General features: G+C 34.1%; 5 protein-coding genes across 5 annotated transcripts; 3 read left to right on the top strand and 2 right to left on the bottom strand.

The window, feature by feature from the left end:
• The first annotated feature begins 6,295 nt into the window (after positions 1-6,295).
• On the top strand, positions 6,296-8,851 carry LOC108847077 (probable glucuronoxylan glucuronosyltransferase F8H). The gene is made up of 3 exons (XM_018620248.2): positions 6,296-7,389; positions 7,649-7,899; positions 8,008-8,851. Exons 1-3 carry the CDS (start codon positions 6,700-6,702, stop codon positions 8,471-8,473), a joined length of 1,407 nt encoding a protein of 468 aa, XP_018475750.1. The 5' UTR covers positions 6,296-6,699; the 3' UTR covers positions 8,474-8,851.
• An 835-nt stretch (positions 8,852-9,686) lies between these two features.
• LOC108844675 (vacuolar protein sorting-associated protein 24 homolog 1) lies at positions 9,687-11,254 on the top strand. Its single transcript, XM_018617960.2, has 6 exons — positions 9,687-9,944; positions 10,172-10,248; positions 10,325-10,427; positions 10,520-10,641; positions 10,747-10,941; positions 11,016-11,254. Exons 1-6 carry the CDS (start codon positions 9,833-9,835, stop codon positions 11,094-11,096), a joined length of 690 nt encoding a protein of 229 aa, XP_018473462.2. The 5' UTR covers positions 9,687-9,832; the 3' UTR covers positions 11,097-11,254.
• A 1,617-nt stretch (positions 11,255-12,871) lies between these two features.
• LOC108846593 (serine carboxypeptidase-like 47) lies at positions 12,872-14,997 on the top strand. The gene is made up of 9 exons (XM_018619812.2): positions 12,872-13,017; positions 13,096-13,264; positions 13,361-13,480; positions 13,577-13,720; positions 13,854-14,004; positions 14,090-14,178; positions 14,267-14,525; positions 14,625-14,758; positions 14,878-14,997. Exons 1-9 carry the CDS (start codon positions 12,872-12,874, stop codon positions 14,995-14,997), a joined length of 1,332 nt encoding a protein of 443 aa, XP_018475314.1.
• A 274-nt stretch (positions 14,998-15,271) lies between these two features.
• LOC108845548 (uncharacterized) lies at positions 15,272-15,739 on the bottom strand. Its single transcript, XM_018618740.1, has one exon. It carries the CDS (start codon positions 15,737-15,739, stop codon positions 15,272-15,274), a length of 468 nt encoding a protein of 155 aa, XP_018474242.1.
• A 1,152-nt stretch (positions 15,740-16,891) lies between these two features.
• Positions 16,892-17,344, bottom strand: LOC108845547 (uncharacterized). The gene has a single exon (XM_018618739.2). The coding sequence runs from the start codon at positions 17,342-17,344 to the stop codon at positions 16,892-16,894; it is 453 nt and encodes a 150-aa protein (XP_018474241.2).
• Between the last annotated feature and the right edge of the window lie 854 nt (positions 17,345-18,198).

Genomic DNA, 18,198 nt, shown 5'->3' with positions numbered 1-18,198 from the left:
CAAACACTTGTTACAAGAAACTTGTGTTCATAAATCAACAATTTAACACTATATCAGATACCTTCCTCTCTAGCAAGAAGAGACATACCTGGGGAAAAAGTTCGTCCTTGTCAAATGATTGTTATCAAGTAATGGCTGTGCGACTTGCGTCATCGACTACTAAAGCTGAAAATGATAAAATTAAATTCCTTTATCAGTAACTGTACAACACTTCAAATAAAGAAGTTCTTTTAATGTGTGTTTTGTTTTTCAATTGTATTGGAGATAAATTCACATTGGAAATACGAAAGACGCTTAAATAATATATAAGTGACTTAAAACTTTAATTTACCACCAATAAATACTAAGCTAAAAGTCCAAAAAACTAATCATGGTATCATAACAAGTTTCGATCGTTGGGGGCATCAATGGATGTAGTCCCACAAAAACTCTACTCATCAGATGGTCATGCCTGAGATTGAAGAGAGGTTGTTAGTGTGTTAAGTCACACATCGGTAATTTCACAATCATTCAAATAATATATAATACACATGAACTAATTCAATTATTCTCTTAAAGTTTTGGGTTGGAAGCTCGTATTTATATATCATATGTATTTCATGACGAACGGTCGAAGTCAAAGTTCACCATATGAGAGAGAGCAACTATGGGTGGGCACAAATCGCACATATATACAGATTTTAAAAAATATTCGTAATTTAATTTGTTTTGTCTAAATAATCAATTATTTTATTTGATTCGATCTTTAGCCACTCGAATATTCGGTGTTTAAGATATCTAGAAAATTTTAGATTTTTTGCTGGATATCCGATTCGATTCGTAAAAATATACAGAAAATACAAATATCAAAAATCAAAATAATATAAACAATAATACTTTATTACAAAATTTAAAATTTATTTAATTTTTAAATTCTAATAACTAATATAATAAATATAGTAAATAAAATACTGTAAAATTTGTACAAAATATAATATTTATATAACTTATATATATATTTCTTTAAATATATGCATATATATATGTATATAACGGATCAGATATCCATTTCTAAGAATATTAGTATTTGTGATTTACTTTATTTTTTACGGATATTGCATATTAGTATTTACTTTACTTTGTAGAATTACGGATATTCAAATTTTTTTGTTCAAATCAAAACGGTAACGAATCGAATTAAAATTTACAGATTTTTATCCAGTCCTGCTATTTACATCCAAAGAGAAATATATAGAAACAAATGTATAATTGAGAATATATGAACAATCTAATTTCAATATAGAATATAGGTTTGGTTTGTGAATCAATGATATGCACTGGACGTACAATCAATCCATTTCTGTCTCTATGTATATAAACTAGATTTTGACCCGCGCTTTTGAAGCGCGAAATATTTTACGATAAAAAATTTTACTAATAATTTAACAAATATTTTGGTAATTTTTAAAGAGTGTGTATTTAAAATATTTTTGTATTTAAATCAGTATTTTTAAATTCAACCCGATTGTGATTATACCGGTTAATTCCGGAGATCTGACAATTCAATTTATGTTTTTAAAATATTCATATTAAAAAATCACTAAAACCCGAGACTAACCGATTGAACTGATGGATGACCGATATGTAATCTAATTGGATTTAAATTGTAATAGTTTCATAATTTGTAATCTTATAATCGAAATTTTAAAGTTCACTATTTTGCAATTTATGAAATTATGACGTTTCTACAAAAATTTAAAGAGAAAATGATAGATATAAAATAACTAAAATTAATTATTGTATTATTTGGAAACAATGATAGTAGTATAAAAAAATATTGTTTGGAAACATTGATAGTAGTATAAAGAAATAAGTATATTGTTTGGAAACATTGATAGTATTATAATGAAATAAGTATATTGTTTGGAAACATGGATAGTAGTATAAAGAAAGGAACATTAGTGATTTAATGTATGTTTAACTATAAAGTATAAATGTGTATTTAATTTAAAAATTTACAAAATAAATGTTAGGTCCAACAGAATGTTTCTGTTTTAATAAGATAGATATACAAGTAGACTTTTATGGCTAGACAGGTAAATGTGTGAATTATGTTGGTTACAATATTAAATGTTACATTTACTATAGGTTATTCGTACTGCCTATTTATGTGATTATAAAGTGCAACCAATCAGTAGCTGAAATCTATTAAAGCGATAAATACATCAAAACTTTAACAAACCCGTTGTTAATTAAACATTTGTCATTGGTCCAATCACTTTGATATCCCATAAATAAAGCTGAATTTTCTCATCCATGTGGCTGTGAAGGTAGATTTGTTTCCGCCGTTACAACTACAAAATCTAAATGTTTGTATCGTATTCACTTAAAGTCTTAACCAATCACGTTAATGACGTCTGTCTCATACAATGTCAACTGGTTAAGCATGGGCTCTTTTAGACAAAATCACGGTAAGATATTTCACCATTAAGATCATAAAAAAAGAAAGGCACAATGTTGTATTTCTAAGTTCTTTTTTTTTGTAATCTTTGTTGTCTTAACAAGTGGGCATTCTTATATACTAAAGCGCAAGTCGCCTAGCGAATAAAATACTGACACGTGGAAAAGCTTTACAAAATTAAAAAAAAAAAAAATTCTTTCTCCTGATTTTCAGCAATCTAAATCTTCGACTATTTTTATTCCTAATTTTTCTCAAAAACTCACGTTAACATACTTAAAATTATTTTATTTATCTTCAGTATAAATTAATCTACTCAATCAAGGCTATGTTCTCTAAATTATACCTAGAAGGCTATGTTCTCTAAATTATACCTAGGGCAAAATTTTACATAAACAAACAATCATTGCATTATTGCATCGTGTCTACAACATCATCAAAGAGAAAGTAAGTTTCTATTGTTATTAATCTTGAGTTTTCCTGCAGCAAATATAAGTTAACGTTTTCTTTTTTTGAGTATTTATGAAGGATTGATTACGTTTACCCATGTGCATGCATCCATAATCAATACTTCAATATTATTACTTTTTACACGGCTTATTAATATAAATTTAGATATCAATTTTGTGTTTTTGTCAATTATATCTTCAAAGATTATTTTAAATATTTTCTATAAATTAATTTAACAATAAAAGGAGACAAATATTGATAACTACACGTTTTTATCATACAAACTAATCTCCTAATTATTCTCAACTTATCACTGCACGATCAACCATGAAGTTAGTTTACACATTATTATTATTTCTGAACAAAGTTAGTTTATATGTTATTCTCTTTTTCTTTTTCAACATCGTTTCATCTTTCTATTTTTCACTGTTGTCGCTGTGTTTCAAGTTTATGCTTTCTATCAATTTTTTTAGAAACATTCTTCTCCTTTTCTCTAATACATAATCATTTCTCTCTCTCCAGAACTTAGGTTGAAGATGCCACTGGAGTACTTCTATTTGCCTGTTCAATTCATCTCAAAAAATGGAAAATCAGAGTGATGGTCTCTCGGATTTGGGACTACATCTAAAGTTGTTCTGGGAATGCAAGCTATCCTTGTGGATGAAAAGGTACACACACTTTGTGATCAAAATCTTACACACTTTTGTAACTACTCTTTTTTGCATAGTTCATATTGAAGATTTCAATTGAGTTTCCTCGGCTTAATTCTACACAAAACGAATAGAAATCAAAGCATTTGTCAACAACAATTGAAGTAACAATAATTTTTAGGACTCTCTTATATAAATTGTTTTTTGAGGTAGATTAATTCTCTCTTTTTCTTTTTTTTTCTTTGACAAACAAAAAAAAAGATTGCTGAGTGGCTTATTTCTAAGGAAGACAAAAAAGACAACTAACATGAGTGTTTTGATATTTTCTTTCAGTCAGCTATAAAAAACTTTCAATGATTTTGAATTTTCTTTACTGAGAAGTGTCGGCTTTTTTTTATCAAAGTCCACTGAGAAGTTTATGTTATTATGTTCATTATAGGGAAAAAGAAAGGATACGTCATCTTCTTACCACTGATGAAGAACGTGAAAATGACATTGGTAATTACTCTTATGCAAATTATCATTCTTTTGGTTATATGCTGACTTTGTTATTTTACATGTTCGTTTTGTTAATTGATTTACATTCATGCATTTTTATGTTATATAGTGCTCACATACATGTGATTTTAATAATATATATTTTAATTAGATTTGCATAATTATCTACTGATGAAGATAGTAGAACGCAATAATTAAATAGTTGTTTAAGCAAAGATAAGTTACTAACAAGAGCAAGATAATAATCTAGCAAATAATGTGTAAATTGTTTAAGCAAAAATAAATAAATAATAATGTGTAAACTGTTTAACTATTTTAAAGCTATTTGGATTAGTCTTTTAGTTACTTTAACTACATGTATAGTTTTGTTGCTAAAGTCAATTATTTTGTTTTGTCAACATATAATTCCAAAGTAACGCTTAAATAAAATTTGATTAGTACATGTAACTCTTAAATATTTACTATATATGTTAATGTCATTGTACTTTTCTTTTTTTAGAAAATATTTTATTTTATTTTGCAACATATATAAAAAGAAATTAGCCATCCGCGCAACTGCGCAGGAAAATATCTAGTTATTTATATACCTAAAGCCTAAAGAGTAGAAGAAGATGGCGAACATCTATCCTCCCAGGCGTCATCCGTGCTCTTAACTGTTCTTAAGTCTTAACCACTTGACTACTTCATGATTTGGTTGATGATTAGTTATGTGATGATTTATTTGACCATTACTGGAAGTCTGGCACTATGATAGGGAAATAATTATAACTGCAAAACAATTACTCAGCAAATCCTTCGTTTAACCATGTTGGATGTTTTGAAGTGTTTAACACATAACTATATATATTTAGAATAGCAGATAGATACTATATTATAGCTTAAAGTCGTTTGTTATTCTTGAAATGCGAAAACATCACTATAACTAAGCAATGAAAGTCACATGTTGCAGGTTGTTATTGATGTCACTACGACCTGCAGTTGTTATTTATTTTAATATATCATGTGACTAATCGTATACGAAGCCGATAAGCTTCTGACTTGAGAGGAGAGATTCGATTTGGGTTTTCCAGAGCAGGTAGTTCCCATCCGTCAGCTTCAGCGTGACAGAGTGAAGGATGTGAACGTTGCTCGGAAGTGGATACAGATCCGCCATCTTAGACCTGTTAAGGTTTCAGGGGCTCTGATACCATAAGAAAGAGGTAAAGATGAAAGCTTTATGTGACTGAATATTATTTTCCTTTATTGATTATCTCAGTGACATAACAAGGTTATATAGCAAAGGAGAAGGATCTAGAGCCAAGCCCTAATCTTATCTACACAGCCTGTAAAGGTAATTAGTCTTCCGTAAGAGACAAGAGAGGATCAAAGTTGTTGAATACTAGCTGTTGATGCTTTGCGGTACTTCCCTCTGTTTTGTCTTTCTTGTTGCAGGTTTTCAAATGTAGAATGGGCTTGGCGGGAGAGATAGACTTGAGCTGGGCTTGTTGGGCTTTATGTCTTACAAAAGAAACTTAATTGAATAACCTTGCCAAGACAAAGGATTTTTAAAATGTACCTTTTTGTTTGTAAATGTGGTGCACACTTTCTCCCCTCCACCCAGTGGCCAGTACCCTTGTATGCTTTTAGATGCCCTTTGAGCCTCTTTAAAGCCCCACGCTATAATGTATACACATGTATTTGCTAGAGTACATATTAGTAGTTTCAATTTTGTAGATACGAAAACGGTATTTTATACTACTAGTTTTTTTTGTTTTATTTTTATACTACTAGTTTAGGATAAAGTACGATGTATGTTTGGCTTCATCTGGTTAGGAAGTGCCGTACGTGACACTCACTGAAGTAGCCAATAAATATCAGACAATTTCCCGTGAAGATCAACAATGTTCGTATTTTTCTTATGTATATTCATCCTTTTAAATAACATTTAAAAAAGAAACAATTTCATTAATTTGGGGAAGTTTAGTCTGGATGATGTACCATATGATAAGGCTATAACTTAATACAACCACATGTGAGTTATATGAGTAAATTTATCAACAATTTAACTGTTAAATAAAACTTCCAGCTAGTATCTACCACAGACACAAACACCTTTCTTTGATAAAAAAAAAAAAGAAACAAACACCTTTCAATAATTAGGTAAAAATATCCAAAGCAACACTGTCATTACTCATTAGCTTATCAAGAGATCATTTATGAGGCACATGTACCCTTCACGCCTCACGGGATCAAAAACAGCCCCCCAACTTACCAAATACGCAAAGTAATCATTACAAGAGCCTTCGGGGGTGTTACAGTAATTTCAAAATTACTGCTATGTTTACAAGACTCGACCAAAGCGATGAACCCGAGACCATTGCCGAGCTCCATTCTGCTCCATTGCATCTTCTCTCTCTGTAATCTGAAAAATTAATTATCTTTTTTCTTATTTTTTCTTTGTTGAAAAAGTCATGTTATTTCTGAATGTTATCTTATTTGATTCCACTGGAATCGAACCAAACCCATGACAGGAGAGAATGATAAGAACCAGATCACCAATATTGATCTAAATGTAATAATAAAAAAAAAAGTTACTATGACGATTCATTCTTGAGAAAGTCTCTTTCTTTCTCTACATTTCTCCAAATCTCTCTCTCCCTTGATTTCTAATTCTAAGAGAAAGCAATGTCGCTTGACATAAAGAGACCTATCGCCAACAAGACGAAGAAAAAGACAGCCTTCATCGTCAATATGCAGCTAAATCACAACAACAACAACAGAGGAGGAAACAACCTCTTTATCGTCTTCTTCAGACATTATTACAGATGGATCCTCTGGTTTTTCCTCTCTCTCTATTTCTTCACATCTTACTTCGCCGGAGACCAATCATCACCGTCTTCAACCACCATTACAACTAGAAATATCATCTCTAACCACAAAACGTCGTCGTCTCTCCCGTCTCACGCCCTCATCGAATCCTCCGCCATTGTCAAACAAGCTCACGCGTCTGCGTTCAGCGGGATGAAGATTTACGTATACGACTTACCGGCGAGATTCAACGCCGACTGGGTCACGGCTTCGGACCGGTGCGCCAGTCACCTCTTCGCGGCTGAGGTAGCCATCCACCGTGCGCTTCTCTCCGACTCCTCCGTCCGTACGCTGAAACCGGAAGAAGCTGACTTCTTCTTCGTCCCCGTGTACGTCTCCTGCAACTTCTCCACCGCCAACGGCTTCCCTTCTCTGACCCACGCTCGCTCCCTCATCTCCTCCGCCGTTGATTTTATTTCCGACAGTTACCCGTTTTGGAACAGAACTCGAGGCTCCGACCATGTGTTCGTAGCTTCGCATGACTTCGGTGCATGCTTCCACGCCATGGTAACATCCCCAGTTCATTAATTTCGTATAAAGTTTTAAATTTTTAATTTTAATTTAACAAAAAAATACAGATTGTTTAGAGAAAATTTAATTTTTGAAATTTTTAATTTTTATATAGATTTTTAGAGGAAAAACTGATTTTTGAGATGTTTTAATTTGAATACAGATTTTAGAGGAAACTGATTTTTAAATTTTTTAGATTTTATACATTTTTTCTAGAGAAAACTGATTTTTGATTCTTGATATTTTTTTTGTGTAGGAGGATATGGCCATTGAAGCAGGCATTCCCGAATTTATGAAGAACTCGATCATTTTACAGACGTTTGGAGTAAACTACAAGCATCCATGTCAAGAAGCAGAGCACGTGGTGATCCCGCCTTATATTTCGCCTGAGAGTGTACAGAGAGCAATAGACAGATCTCCGGCGAACAGACGGCGAGACATATGGGCGTTTTTCCGGGGGAAGATGGAAGTCAACCCTAAGAATATTAGCGGACGCTTTTACAGCAAGTGCGTGCGTAGCGAATCCTCTTTTTTCTTGTTTTCTCGTTGACTTTCACATTTTGTGTTTATTTTGTCGTTAATTAATTACTAAAATGGCCACTTCTCGACGTATAGGGGAGTGAGAACGGCGATTCTGAAGAAATACGGCGGGAGAAGACGGTTCCATCTTAACCGGCACCGGTTTGCTGGATACCGAGAGGAGATCTTGCGGTCCGTGTTTTGTCTTTGTCCTCTCGGGTGGGCCCCGTGGAGTCCACGTCTAGTGGAATCCGCCGTGTTGGGTTGCGTCCCCGTGGTTATCGCAGATGGGATTCGGTTACCGTTCTCTGAGACGGTGCGGTGGTCGGAGATATCTCTCACGGTGGCGGAGAAAGACGTGAGGAATCTACGCAAGATATTGGAACACGTGACCGCGACCAATTTGTCAATGATACAGCGAAACTTGCGTGAGCCGGCGTTTAAGCGGGCCCTCTTGTACAATGTGCCGATGATGGAAGGAGATGCTACGTGGAATATTCTCGATGCGTTGTCGAGGAAACTAGATCGGTCTTACAGAAGGTCAAGGGTTTTGAGCCAATGAAATGTTGACACGTAAGATGCTGTCGCGAAATGGATGCTAGGCTGGATATTTTTGACTCTTTCGATATTGGTAACTGGAATGTCTTGGTGCGGGGTCCATAACGTGAGAGGCTTAAGTCGGACACGTGAGATGTTGGCTGAGCTGGCTATCATTGAGTGGATCAGCATGTGCCCTCAGGGAAGTGAAAGTGTAAAGTATGCTGATGTGTAATTCTTTTGTATGAGTAGGCATTCGATTCTTTGAATATAAAAATTGACTTGTAGATCGTAATGCATGCAGGGTTAAATCTCAACTTTGGTTTAAAATCCAGTAATAGTAACGCTATCTAATTAACACGAGTTTAGTCTTATCTCAGGAATTTACAACTATATGTTTGATCACTCGGTTAGCTTTTGATATCCTTTCTGTAAAAGAAATAATTCTTCAATTTAATTGTTAATAAAATAAATAAGAATCAATGTATTGTATTGGTATCTACATATTTGCAGCGAAAAACTGAAAAGCAGTGAATAAAGATATAACAAAAGGGTGGAGTTGTATGGGGGAATATGAAAGAGAGAGAAATGTGGTAAGAGACAGCTAGTGTGTCAGAAAATGCATTATACCCAATAAATGTGTCAGGGAAAAACTCATAATGTGAACCTGTGACCCTGAGTGTTAAAAACTCTAAATTTAATGAGTTGAACTAATAAATACACAGTTTGTTACATTGTTTGTAGTCCCACCTCACGTCTAGTAGTTATCACTAAAACAGTACATCTGATCCCTTTAGAATATTATGGAGCTGAAACGTTTAGAAACCGGCGAGGCTGTGTCCAAAACTGATACTATTACTATAACACAATGTTGTGTTGTTTATTGCAAAAATTGATAATTATGTGAATAATTTTGTTTAGAACGAAAGTGACATATCTCCTTTACAATGGATATTGATATGGTCACTGGTCCAAGTACAATTTGCTGAGAGAGACATGAGAGGAGGGGCCCTGATCTTATTAGACCTATAAACAAAATCACATAAAAGGGCCTCCAATTAGTTTTGCTAAAAGGCCCTAGTTATGTTCGATCTTAAGGCTCTATATTATGCTGGGCTGAACCCAACCATACTCCACAGGCCTAAATTTAAGAGTATTTTGATACTCCCCTGTATAGGAATATGATTTATCCTTTTTTAGTTACGAAACAGAAACCTAAGCTTAAGACAAGACAACAACTATTGGTTTTGTGTTTAAATTACTTTTTTGGTTCTCCAGGCAAAAAAAAAAGTTTACTTTTTGGTTCTTTGGACATAACATTGGGAGCAAAACAGATCATATTCTTGTGAAATTAAAAACAAACGGAGCAGGAAAGTCAGAAAGAATGGAGAAAGTGATGAACCTGATAAAGCCGAAGCCTGATCCGAAGCAACTCTTGCGTGATTGGCAACGCAAGCTTCGTCAAGAGTGCCGTAACATCGAACGCCAAATCCGAGGTTCTTCTCTTCCTCTCGTTGATAAATTTAGGGTTTTTAGATTCACGGAAAATTCGATTAACCTATTTGAAATTAGGTTGATGGGTTTGTTCGATCGCACCTTAATTGAGGAAAAATCAATCTGAATCGGTTTTGGGATATGATTTTGATTCAATTTGAATCGTCTGAGCTGGGTTAGGTTAGAAGAATCTATGATGAATTTTTGAGATTTTATCGTTTTTTTTCAGATATACAGAAAGAAGAGAAAACAGTTCAGAAGGCTATTAAAGAAGCTGCTAAGCGTAACGATATAGTCTCAGCAAAGGTAGACTTCTTAAAAGTTAGTTTTTTTTTTTGGTAAATCTTTGGCTGATTCTTATTCTATGGGTGTTGTTCACAAGGCGCTTGCTAAGGAGATTGTGAGTGCGAGAAGAACAGTTAACCGTTTATATGAAAACAAGGCCCAGATGAATTCCATATCAATGCACCTCGGAGAAAGTGTTGGTAATAAACAGCTTACTGTTTTGCAATGTGATTGTGTTATTAGTTACTTCTTATTCTCTAACACACAAATATCCTTTCCTTGAACATTTCAGCTGTTGCTCGAACAGTTGGACATCTGTCCAAGAGCGCAGAGGTTATGAAGCTTGTCAATAATCTCATGAAGGCACCACAAATGGCTGCTACTATGCAGGAGTTCAGCAAAGAGATGACTAAGGTAAACCTTTATTTATTTTCCCTTTCTCTCAACATATTAGTATCATCTTATATTAAATCCATTAATGATTTTTTCTGTTTGTTTGTTTGATGCTTTGATATGCAGGCTGGAGTTATTGAGGAGTTTGTGAACGAGGCCATTGACAACGCACTAGATTCAGAGGATATGGAAGAAGAGATCGACGAAGAGGTCGATAAAGTATTGACTGCTATTGCTGGAGAAACCGCTGCTGAGCTTCCAGAAGCTGTCAGGAAGGAAAGGATAAAGGTGCCTGCACAGAAGGCCAGCACTTCCCGCGAGGTAAAAGCAAAATGCAACTGCTTGATTACGAGATTATATTCTGAAAGAATAAGCTGCGATTTTTTTTTTTGCAGGAAGAGGCAATCGCAGAAGGTGTTGATGATGAGGAAGAACTGGAGGAAATTCGAGCTCGGCTCGCTAAAGTTAGATCCTAACTTGATTCAGTTGACTCTTTTTATATACGATTTTTATTGATTCGAAAGGTGATGAGAACATAAGGCGATTGATGTGTATTGTATAATATATAATTGAATTACAGTATACATTGTAATCATAAGCTGTCTTTTGGTAACAAATTTTTCTTTTTTTTTCATCGCATTTCATCCGAAACTCCTATACACTAATGGTTCAGTGGTTGAGAAACCGAGTTTTGGATTTCGGTTTAGTATCCACTTTAAATATGTGTTGGAGCAATATATACATGTTTAGGCGATAATGATAAAATGGTGATATAGCTATCGGTAGATTATGTGATAATCCGAATGCTAATATATGACACCGAACCAACCTCGTGTTTTCAAAGAACCATCTAACGAGCTTAGTTGATCATGATCATCACCTGCATTATCTAAAGATGGCTGAGTGCATACTATATACTGAGATAGTCATAGCCATATTAACACATTAACATATGTAGAATCGTAAATTCATTCGCTGTCTTTGTTTATACCAACACTTAATTCCAAAACGACAAAAAAGCATTAGAGCATCAAAAAGAGTTTATTCTTTTGGAAACAATATATCTCTAGATTTATTCCTTTTTCCTTTTAAGACTGGATATCATAATGTCGAAAGCAACTTGTATGCATAGTTCAACCTCGTGCAATGTTTGACAATTTACCCGATCGTTCACACTCAAAATTTAATTAGGATCCTAAGGAAGGATCAATGAACAAACTGGCCCCATGTTTGGTTGTAAGACACATCACACATGTTTTGTTTGGAATCAATATTGTAGAGCAGAGCCGACTTTAAAATTTGAAGGACTAGAAGTAACAAAAAAATTTTTTGGCATCATATACAAAAAAAAATTGATTTAGAAAAAAAAATCACAAGTATCTAACAAGAAAGAAAGAGAAGGACAAGTAAATAAATTCACGAAAAACATTTGAATTATCGAAGTATAATTATTAATATAATAATTAGTCATTACCAGTACACATAAGTCCTCAACAAGTCTTAATTGGCCCCTAAATTACTTTTAAAGCCTTTGGCCCTAAGCTAATGTTGAGAATGTCTTCTTCATAGGATATTAATACTCAGCTTCTTAAGAAGGATACCTATATCGCAGTATTCCGAATTATATAGCTTTCTAAATTCTAATGTTTTAGTTATTATATGAAAATATGTATTCTTTTTATTTGCTTGCGAGTGAGAAAAAAGCTTATGTATTGTTGTCATTAAGTTTTTTTTTGACTGAATTGTTGTCATGATGTTGCATGCAAAAGCAGATCACGACACCTCAACCTTCACAAAGTCGAACTATACCTCAACCTTCACAAAGTCGAACTACAAGTAATCATTAGAGTAAAACAAATATAGCATTCAATAATTAGATAGGTATAGACGTATAGTATACCCAAGTAAACACCTACAAGAATTCATATAACGTTACTAATGAGATATTATACTGGTTCGGTATGTTCATATTTACATGCATCCATCTCTTTTCTGAATAACATGACATATGTGGTGTTCTTTAATTAGAAAATAACTTACATATGGGTTGTTCCAAAAACCATCCATCTTCATTTAATCTTTCGTGGGATGAGTTTCGATTGCATGTCCTCTTATATATATTTTTATCAATCAATAAATATAAATAAAATTAAGGAACCGACTCTATAAAAGCAGAGATGATCATGATTCCTTAGTTACACTTCAAACTCATTTCTTCCTACAAAGAAGATATCAAACTTAAAAACAAAACATGCAAGTCATAAATTTCTTTCTGCTCTTCCTTGTCTTTTTTGTTGTCTTGTCTTCAAAACAAGAAAACGTTTACAGCGATCCCTCCGTGGATGAACTAGCACGTCACGCTGGTTATTACACACTCGAGCATTCAAAACCAGCAAGGTGGATTTTTGAATCGTGATTTTTTATATATAACGCATTTAAAATATTTGATGACGTTTCTCATTCTGATTTCCACAGAATGTTCTACTTCTTCTTTGAGTCAAAGAACAACGTTACCGATCCAGTTGTACTCTGGCTAACCGGTGGACCGGGTTGCAGCGGCAGTTTGGCTCTGTTCACTGAGAACGGTCCATTCGCTATCTCGGAGAATCTCTCCCTCTCTTGGAACCCGTATAGTTGGGACAAGGTTATGGTTCTTTTTCAATTAAATAAATGCCTTTCTTGTCAGTCAAGAAACGTTATTAACTAATGTGATTCACCTAACTTTTTTTTTGTTTAACAGGTCTCTAATATAATTTACGTCGACCAACCAGTTGGGACTGGTTTCAGTAACATGTCGGACACTAGCCTTCTCCGTCACAATGAGACTGGCGTGAGCAATGACCTTTACGATTTTCTTCAGGTTCCATCGTTGTTTCTTCTTAAAAAAGTGTTGAAAACATGTTCTTTGAACTATAAACTATAGTGACTTGTGTGGTTCTCTTTTGAAATTTGGTAGGCTTTTTTCAAGGAGCATCCACAACTCGGGAAGAATGATTTCTATATCACTGGTGAATCATATGCTGGTCATTACATTCCGGCTTTAGCTTCTCGCATCCGCAGTGGAAACAAGAAGAAGGAAGGCATTCCAATAAACCTGAAAGTAAGTCTCTATGAATCCTCTGTTTTAAACCCTCACAAGTTCCTACTAGGAACAATTTCTTTGTAAAGCTGTCTATTTATTTTTCTTCTTATATTAACTAGAAGTTTCTTGTTCGAATTTGGTTAAAAACAAGGGTTTGGCGATTGGTAACGGTATGACCAACCCAGAGATCCAGTATGGAGCATATGCGGATTATGCACTGGAAATGAAGTTAATCTCCCAATCTGATCATGAAAGTCTCAACCAAGTTTACGTAGACTGCCAAAGTTCCATAAGAATATGCAGTAATTTATATTAATAAACCTTCATTTGAATTCTGTCGGATTTGGTTCTGAATAAAAAAAAGTATTCTTATTTTGCTATTTTCAGATCGTGATGGTGGTTCAGCTTGTAATTCTTCTTTGTATATCTGCGAACAAATCCCTGACCAGATATGTTTAGAAAACAAAGACATGAACGTAAGGATTCGAATTGACGTGTTTTTGCTTTTCTTTTTAAAATTGGTTATTTCTTTTACTAACTATAGTTTCTCTGTTTATTTTGAAGTACTACGACGTGAGGAAAATATGTGTGGGGCCGCAGTGTTATGACAATTCGAATGTGGAAAAATTCTTGAACCAAGAAAACGTACGGAAAGTTTTAGGAGTTGGGGAGAACAAATGGGAGTTGTGCACAGGTAATGTTCATGAGGCAATGACAGAGGATGTGATGATTAATCTTGAGGTTAAGATCCCATCTCTTGTCGAAGATGGAATCAATCTTCTCGTTTATGCCGGGGAATATGATTTCATTTGCAATTGGCTTGGTAAGATTGATCATAATTGCCATCATATGTTTTTGTTTTTGTTAGTTTGAACTTTTTGGGCTTTGCAGTTTACTTGGTTCATTTTCTCTGTTTATATAGGAAACTCCAGGTGGGTCGAGCAGATGAATTGGTCAGGCCAGAAGGATTTTGGATCAGCCAAGACAGTGCCATTCCTCGTAGATGGTAAAGAAGCCGGTTTAATGAAGAATCACGGTCCTCTCACTTTTCTTAAGGTAAACCCAAAGAAACTGATGAACATATATATATATATATAAACCTAGTTTTTATGTAACATGCGATTAAAGATATACTTTCTTATACATCTTTTTTATAAATTTTAATTTTGGGACAGGTTCACGATGCTGGACATTTGGTCCCGATGGATCAGCCAAAAGCTTCCTTACAAATGCTCAAGAATTGGATCCAAGGACAGCTGGTTACTCCGAATAATGCGATGATAGTCCGTCAATAATTAAAATGTCTAAGAAAATAATAAGCGTGTTCCTAGTCTCGAGTTTCTTAGAGGTTGTCCAAGCCTGACTGTTGAGATATTTTAACAATAAATGATATGTTTGTGTTTTAAGCAAAAAATTCTGTCACTTTATTTAAACCATAAAGTATTTTCAGTAACCATACTATTTCATTTCCGAGATAATGTTTCATTAATGGGTTAATTTATTCAAATGTTAACAATATATAGTATACGAAAATATAACATTTAAAATTGAAACGTAAATTTGAAACAATTAGATGAAAATGATCATAGTACACCTATACCAAAAATTCTTGTCATTGTCCCAACAGTAAAACCCATCATCTTTTGCAACGACTATACTCACCGTAGAACCTTTGTCTGAATTGTACAAACGGTACATCCTCTCAGCGGGCGAGAATTGTGCTTCACCCCCAAATGTTCCAACGCAAAATGCCCACTGCGACACTCTAGATCTCGCCGGTTTATCATTTTCTCCAGCAACGGGTGAGATATCATCAGTCGCATTTTGTCCGCTAGTGGGTGGGATCTTTATCAACGAGACTTGACCCAAAGGTATGGATTCAGAGATCCTAGGACTTGTGCCCTGGCACGTTACAAAAACGGAAACATTAGCACGTCTCTGCATCTGGTTGGATACAATCAGAGTGGCGGCTCGTGCGGATTCAGAGCTAACAAAGAGCACTAGGGTCATGATCGATACCATTATAAGAGTGTCCATGACTTTTGATTATGTGAAAAAGATGTGTTATAGAATGTAAATATATATCTCTTTTGGAAGTTTATGTGTTCTTTTATTTATATATTATCTCACTTCGGTTTCTCGAACTTTTAGCATTAACAACAATCACTACGTTTAAGCTTTTTTAAAAAAGAACTATGTTTAAGAATTGAAAGGTGATTAATACTCCCCCGTTACAAAAAGATGAATGTTCTAGATTTCACACTTCTTAAAAAAATATGGAAAATTTTGATAATAAATGCATTATTTTTTTGAAACGTTCATGAGGCAATGACAGAGGATGTGATGATTAATCTTGAGGTTAAGATCCCATCTCTTGTCTAAGATGGAATCAATCTTCTCGTTTATGCCGGGGAATATGATTTCATTTGCAATTGGCTTGGTAAGATTGATCATAATTGCCACCATATGTTTTTGTTCTTGTTAGTTTGAACTTTTTGGGCTTTGCAGTTTACTTGGTTCATTTTCTCTGTTTATATAGGAAACTCCAGGTGGGTCAAGCAGATGAATTGGTCAGGCCAGAAGGATTTTGGATCAGCCAAGACAGTGCCATTCCTCGTAGATGGTAAATAAGCCGGTTTAATGAAGAATCACGGTCCTCTCACTTTTCTTAAGGTAAACCCAAAGAAACTGATGAACACATATATATATATATATATACCTAGTTTTTATGTAACATGCGATTAAAGATATACTTTCTTATACATATTTTTTTATAAATTTTAATTTTGGGACAGGTTCACGATGCTGGACATTTGGTCCCGATGGATCAGCCAAAAGCTTCCTTACAAATGCTCAAGAATTGGATCCAAGGACAGCTGGTTACTCCGACTAATGCGATGATAGTCCGTCAATAATTAAAATGTCTAAGAAAATAATAAGCGTGTTCCTAGTCTCGAGTTTCTTAGAGGTTGTCCAAGCCTGACTGTTGAGATATTTTAACAATAAATGATATGTTTGTGTTTTAAGCAAAAAATTCTGTCACTTTATTTAAACCATAAAGTATTTTCAGTAACCATACTATTTCATTTCCAAGATAATGTTTCATTAATGGGTTAATTTATTCAAATGTTAACAATATATAGTATACGAAAATATAACATTTAAAATTGAAACGTAAATTTGAAACAATTAGATGAAAATGATCATAGTACACCTATACCAAAAATTCTTGTCATTGTCCCAACAGTAAAACCCATCGTCTTTTGCAACGACTATACTCACCGTAGAACCTTTGTCTGAATTGTACAAACGGTACATCCTCTCAGCGGGCGAGAATTGTGCTTCACCCCCAAATGTTCCAACGCAAAATGCCCACTGCGACACTCTAGATCTTGCCGGTTTATCATTTTCTCCAGCAACGGGTGAGATATCATCAGTCGCATTTTGTCCGCTAGTGGGTGGGATCTTTATCAACGAGACTTGACCCAAAGGTATGGATTCAGAGATCCTAGGACTTGTGCCCTGGCACGTTACGAAAACGGAAACATTAGCATGTCTCTGCATCTGGTTGGATACAATCAGAGTGGCGGCTCGTGCGGATTCAGAGCTAACAAAGAGCACTAGGGTCATGATCGATACCATTATAAGAGTGTCCATGAGTTTTGATTATGTGAAAAAGATGTGTTATAGAATGTAAATATATATCTCTTTTGGAAGTTTATGTGTTCTTTTATTTATATATTATCTCACTTCGGTTTTTCAAACTTTTAGCATTAACAACAATCACTACGTTTAAGCTTTTTTAAAAAAGAACTACGTTTAAGAATTGAAAGGTGATTAATACTCCCTCCGTTTCAAAAAGATGTATGTTCTAGATTTCACACTTCTTAAAAAATATGGAAAATTTTGATCATAAATGCATTATTTTTTTGTGTTTAACTATTTACTATGATTTTTCACCAATCAAAATTCAGCGAACAGAATTAATGTTTTTGAAATTTAAAATTTGCTATTATTACATACATTAAAAATGTAAATATGAATCTTTTAAAAACAATTTTTTTCTAAAACGTGAATCATTCTGAAACGCAGGGAGTAAGTGATAACGCTTACCATAATAATTAAGAGATCCTAAAATTAATTAGAGACAATCTCGGTTTGGTACTTTTCCTGTGATTGTTGCAGTTAGAGGAAGATGAAAAAACTTCAGTAATGTCGTCACTATAGCATTTTATTTTTTTGGAAGAAAGCCAAAAATCTGATTTGTGCTTACAAAACCAAAGATCTTAATAGCAGCGGAATTGCATTATATGGCACAAAAAAACTCTTACAATTAGCCGTATAACTAATTGAATGATGTGCTGCGACATTTGGTGTGTAATATGTAGAATGACAACTCAAACCTTTATTCTTAAAAGAATGACCGCCGACTGCGTAGTGTAAGTGTGAATAAAACGGTGTTTTTGGGACTAAAATTTGGTGCACTAAATTTTAAA

Source organism: Raphanus sativus, chromosome 3 (genome assembly GCF_000801105.2).
Source record: "Raphanus sativus cultivar WK10039 chromosome 3, ASM80110v3, whole genome shotgun sequence".
Taxonomy (NCBI): domain Eukaryota; kingdom Viridiplantae; phylum Streptophyta; class Magnoliopsida; order Brassicales; family Brassicaceae; genus Raphanus; species Raphanus sativus.
Note: the sequence above shows the minus strand (reverse complement) of the source record. Positions and strands in the feature narration are given on the sequence as shown.

Excerpts from the sequence above, each read along its gene's own strand:
- LOC108845547 (XM_018618739.2), bottom strand. The coding sequence starts at position 17,344 with ATGGTATCGATCATGACCCTAGTGCTCTTTGTTAGCTCTGAATCCGCA.
- LOC108845548 (XM_018618740.1), bottom strand. The coding sequence starts at position 15,739 with ATGGACACTCTTATAATGGTATCGATCATGACCCTAGTGCTCTTTGTT.
- LOC108844675 (XM_018617960.2), top strand. The coding sequence starts at position 9,833 with ATGGAGAAAGTGATGAACCTGATAAAGCCGAAGCCTGATCCGAAGCAA. Across the intron at positions 10,428-10,519 it reads GCACCTCGGAGAAAGTGTTG|CTGTTGCTCGAACAGTTGGA; the intron begins GTAATAAACAGC and ends TGAACATTTCAG. Across the intron at positions 10,642-10,746 it reads TCAGCAAAGAGATGACTAAG|GCTGGAGTTATTGAGGAGTT; the intron begins GTAAACCTTTAT and ends TTTGATATGCAG.
- LOC108846593 (XM_018619812.2), top strand. The coding sequence starts at position 12,872 with ATGCAAGTCATAAATTTCTTTCTGCTCTTCCTTGTCTTTTTTGTTGTC. Across the intron at positions 13,481-13,576 it reads ACCTTTACGATTTTCTTCAG|GCTTTTTTCAAGGAGCATCC; the intron begins GTTCCATCGTTG and ends GAAATTTGGTAG. Across the intron at positions 14,759-14,877 it reads GTCCTCTCACTTTTCTTAAG|GTTCACGATGCTGGACATTT; the intron begins GTAAACCCAAAG and ends ATTTTGGGACAG.
- LOC108847077 (XM_018620248.2), top strand. The coding sequence starts at position 6,700 with ATGTCGCTTGACATAAAGAGACCTATCGCCAACAAGACGAAGAAAAAG. Across the intron at positions 7,390-7,648 it reads GTGCATGCTTCCACGCCATG|GAGGATATGGCCATTGAAGC; the intron begins GTAACATCCCCA and ends TTTTTTGTGTAG. Across the intron at positions 7,900-8,007 it reads AGCGGACGCTTTTACAGCAA|GGGAGTGAGAACGGCGATTC; the intron begins GTGCGTGCGTAG and ends CTCGACGTATAG.